The sequence below is a fragment of the Salmo salar genome, chromosome 14 (assembly GCF_965601325.2).
Source record: "Salmo salar chromosome 14, fSalSal1, whole genome shotgun sequence".
Lineage (NCBI taxonomy): Eukaryota > Metazoa > Chordata > Actinopteri > Salmoniformes > Salmonidae > Salmo > Salmo salar.
This window is the reverse complement of record NC_138304.1, coordinates 31,975,852-31,979,961: the sequence shown is the minus strand read 5'-3', so window position 1 is coordinate 31,979,961 and position 4,110 is coordinate 31,975,852. Positions and strand designations below refer to the sequence as shown.

The 4,110-nt window shown below is 44.8% G+C and overlaps 1 protein-coding gene across 1 annotated transcript; it reads right to left on the bottom strand.

Annotated features, from left to right (window-relative positions):
- Nucleotides 1-1,587: 1,587 nt before the first annotated feature.
- Nucleotides 1,588-3,713, bottom strand: foxc1a (forkhead box C1a). Its single transcript, NM_001140231.1, has one exon. It carries the CDS (start codon nt 3,485-3,487, stop codon nt 2,051-2,053), a length of 1,437 nt encoding a protein of 478 aa, NP_001133703.1. The 5' UTR covers nt 3,488-3,713; the 3' UTR covers nt 1,588-2,050.
- Between the last annotated feature and the right edge of the window lie 397 nt (nt 3,714-4,110).

The window sequence follows — 4,110 nt, the reverse complement described above, 5'->3', positions numbered from 1 at the left end:
CTTTACGCACAGGCCTAATTTAGGCACAGGCCTACATTACGCACAGGTCTACTACGGTCACACCTGGAAACAATACAGTAGGCCTATGTACGTCCATTTAATTTACAAAACCGTAAATAAGTATTCAACTGGAGGGATAGAAGTCTACGATAAATATACGGATTTACGCCCAACATGGCTATACGCTCCCATGTTTCCAATCATGGCAAATTCACCAAATTAATCGAATTTTCTTCAACCATACATCATATGTGCTGTCCCCAAAGGTTTAAACGTAGGCAGTGGAACACGTTTCTGTCATTTTTTAATGTGACAACAGAGGAAATATGTCAATTCACTAACCAGCTGAGGCAAACCAGCTGTCTGAATTTTTTTTCTTCAAATTTAGCCTAACCTGCCATTTACAATATTTACAAATTTCTCGATATCTAAAGAAGATGCAAATTAGAAGAGACCCTTGTGAATGTTTTAAATTATAAATACAAAAACTGTAATTCAATAAAAACGCATATAGGCTACTGCTTGGCGCACGCGCTTCATGATGAGTTTAGCTCTCATCTCCCTAATAGAGATGCATTGTCAAGTTGGAGACATAAAATGATCGCTGTCCCCAAACCTCGTGTGGCTACATCTTGGGTACATCTTTGGTATGCACGGTATGATATTAACTAAGCGTTGGAATGTGCCTGTAAACACACGTGGCTATTCAAAACAAGTCAGTTTTGCTGTGCGGACTGCTAGCATGCATCGACTAACTGTGATGAGGCCAGAGGGCCCCAGGTCAAGATGCTGCCAGACCATTCGTGTCTGACAAGAGGAGAGCTGTGCCCCTTTAAATATGAAGTAAAACAATCATCTAGATGCGCTGCTACTTCAAGTCATCAAAACACATACGGTCAATCTGTTTGTAGGCTATATGCAGTTGACCTCTTGGAGAACAGCACGTACTATTCAATCACAACTGACTACAGCGAGTTGCATTAAAATTCAACCTTTTGAAAATACATAAATACATGTATTCCTAATCTAGAAACATTCCATGATAATGTAGGCAATTATTTATTATTCAACTCGAATTAGATTTTGTTATCAGGCAACACTTATTTTTCAGACTATAATTATTTAGGAGATTGGGACTCGTCTGGCCATTGTCCTAGCCTAAACGAACCGACCCAACTCCATGATTAGAATTATATTTTTTTCTGTGAACATTTACAGTGAGGATGGTAATCTAACCTGTCTTTGAAAAAATACTGATTTAAGATTTATCAATCACTGCCACTGATCCCACGTCGATACTTTTGAATCAGGGTGCAGTATGGCCTATAAAGCCTAAAGCCTGAAGGACATATACATAAGGTCTGGTTAAAATCCCGAAAACTATCAACTAAACTCATATGCAGTTAAATCCTTGATCCATAATTGGTTCCCAAACAGTAGCCCAAACACACCATCGATTTAAAGATTAAATACGTGTTTACATTATTATTTGCTTGCATCCTACATTGAAAAATAAGCAAGGACATTAGACCATAGCCTACACCATTTTCAGTGTTGAGAATGTCATAGTCTATAACAAATCAAGCGTAGCTTTAACTCAAATAAAATGTCAATTTATTAAACAAACAATGAAATTCCTTCAGAATACTTTTCAACAAAGGAGAAACTTTGAAAGAGTAGGACAGTATACAAGTTCCGCTTTTTATAATGGAACATATTCGGACAATTAAGGCAATTCAATTTAGAAACACTTTTTGGTGTTTGGTCCATAATATCCGGCTACAGTTTAGAAATAAATTACTATATGCAATTTACACGTTATAGTATGTCCATGAAAGACTGGCATATCTTTAGCATATTTTTTTTTTAAACATTTCACAAAAGCAAGAAGAGACTTACGTGTTATTTGCAGTAACACTGTTCTTTACAAACCAAGATCATGTCTTTGTTTCTGTCCTTTTCTGTTCGTTTTAGTCCATCGTTAGGGGCAGGTAGTGTGTGAAACGACTCAAGTTATTTTTATGAAAAAGATCAATACAGTAAAGTTTGGTCAGAACTTGCTACAGTCATATACGAAAGCTCCCGGAGTGCGGTAGATGGCTTGGCTAGAGGGAAAGGACATTTGACAGCTGTTATTCCCGTTCACTGGAGAATTATTCAAGCCAATTCTTTGAGATTCGAACATCTCGCGCACGGAGTGGAAGTTCTGCTGCTGGGTGGGGTAGGTCGCCCCGAGGTGGCCCAGGTCCCCGGCCTGGTTGAGGTACCATGAGGGGAGACGCCCTTGGTGGGGATGGTGGCCCTCCTGCGCAGAGTTTAGATTGCCGTGGGCCAGAGGGGAGGAGGTGGTAGTGATGGAGTAATCTGGCAACGTTTCATCCACGGTGGTAGTCGGAACTAGGTGGCTAGATCTATCCCCAGCGTATAAACTCATTGCTTGCATATTACAATGGTAGGACGCATTCGAGGTAGTGGAGATAGAGTTTTGGTTACAGGGTGAGCTATAGACTGACGTCTGGTTCGGTGAATAACTTAGGGACAAAGACGGTGTTATACCTGTCCTGGATGAGGCGACGAGGGATGGGGCAAGCTCTGTGGCACCCTGTGGGGACCCCCGGAGCGAAGTCATGATGTTGTCCACACTGAATCCCTGTGCCTGGGCCTGGCTGTGGTGGTGGTGCTGCTGCTGCTGCTGCTGCTCGGAACTCTCCATGCCAATGGACCTGTTGGACGGGATGCTGTGGGGGCTGCCACCACTGGACATGCTGCTGCTGCTGCCGGGGCTCTCGACTTTGGGCACGGTGCTCAGGGAGGGCGAGGCGGTCTGTGGGGGTGTAGCGTTCCCGTTCTCGGTCTTAATATCCTGAATCCTGACTGGCTGGGAGCCCTGCATTGGCTGCTCCTTGTCCCGGCCCTGTCTAGACGGCGTCTCCTTAGCACCCCGGTCATCCTTGTCTTTCATTGCGTCTTTCTTCTTGAACCGTCGCCTCCTCCTCAAGAAGCTGCCGTTCTCGAACATGTTGTATGAGTCCGGGTCCAGGGTCCAGTAGCTCCCCTTGCCAGGCTTTTTGTCATCACGGGGAACTTTGACAAAACACTCGTTGAGAGAGAGGTTGTGCCTGATGCTGTTCTGCCAGCCCTGCTTGTTGTCTCGGTAGAACGGGAACCTCTCCATGATAAACTGATAAATCCCGTTCAGGGTCACCTTCTTGTCAGGCGAGTTCTGGATAGCCATAGTAATAAGCGCAATGTAACTGTACGGCGGTTTCACCATATCTTTCGGCTGGGGCTGCGGGGTATATGGTCCATAGGCTCGCGCCATACTGGCCGGGTACTGGTCGTGGGCCGCGTGAGAGTACATACTCATAGGGGCCGGCATCCCGGTGTATCCTCCACCGGTAGCGGCCCGGTAGTAGCTTTGGTCGCTACTAATGTAAGGCACGACGCCCAGAGAGTTGGGGCTCGAGACGGAGTAGCGCGCCTGCATGTCTTCTTCTACCCACAGTTCAACTACGCTCCTGCGTAAAACGAACTTCCCAATGTATTAGCGGTAGAGCTCCACTTTTTCCTTCTGAAAAGCTGAGGTGCTCAACGCAGGAGTTCCTGTCCTGTCACTTGAAAAATGATAATATCAGGAACCGTGTCTTAATAGGTATAAGCGGTTTCCATCTCTGTGTGCTGAGGCGCACATGGAAAAACTTCTGAACTTTGGGCATCCGTCACTACAGAAGACTTTTGCAGAGTTAACTTCTTTCCCCCTTTTTGCTGCGAGTAAAGCTCCTCCCAAAAAGAATTCGAGGCGCCCAATTGGAGGTCAGGTAGTACAGAGTGAGCAGCAATGGATCTCCTGGCCACACACACGACTTTAGAAAAAGAGAGGAGGTGTTGGTAACTCCCAGTCCCTTCCAGCCAAAGACACAAGACTCCAGGCGTGAGCGCGCTGCCTGCTCACGTACACAATCAGATTATGGACAAAATGTGTTACTGAAGAATATTTCCAAACATGGGCAAACACATTAGGGAAACCAACAGGTGGAATGATAAATAATGAATACCAACGTATTTTGTAAATGATGAAACTATTGTTTGGTAGGCCTAATAGGCTGGCTG

Bases quoted from the DNA above. Each gene is read 5' to 3' on its own strand.
- foxc1a (NM_001140231.1), bottom strand. From the start codon at position 3,487: ATGCAGGCGCGCTACTCCGTCTCGAGCCCCAACTCTCTGGGCGTCGTG.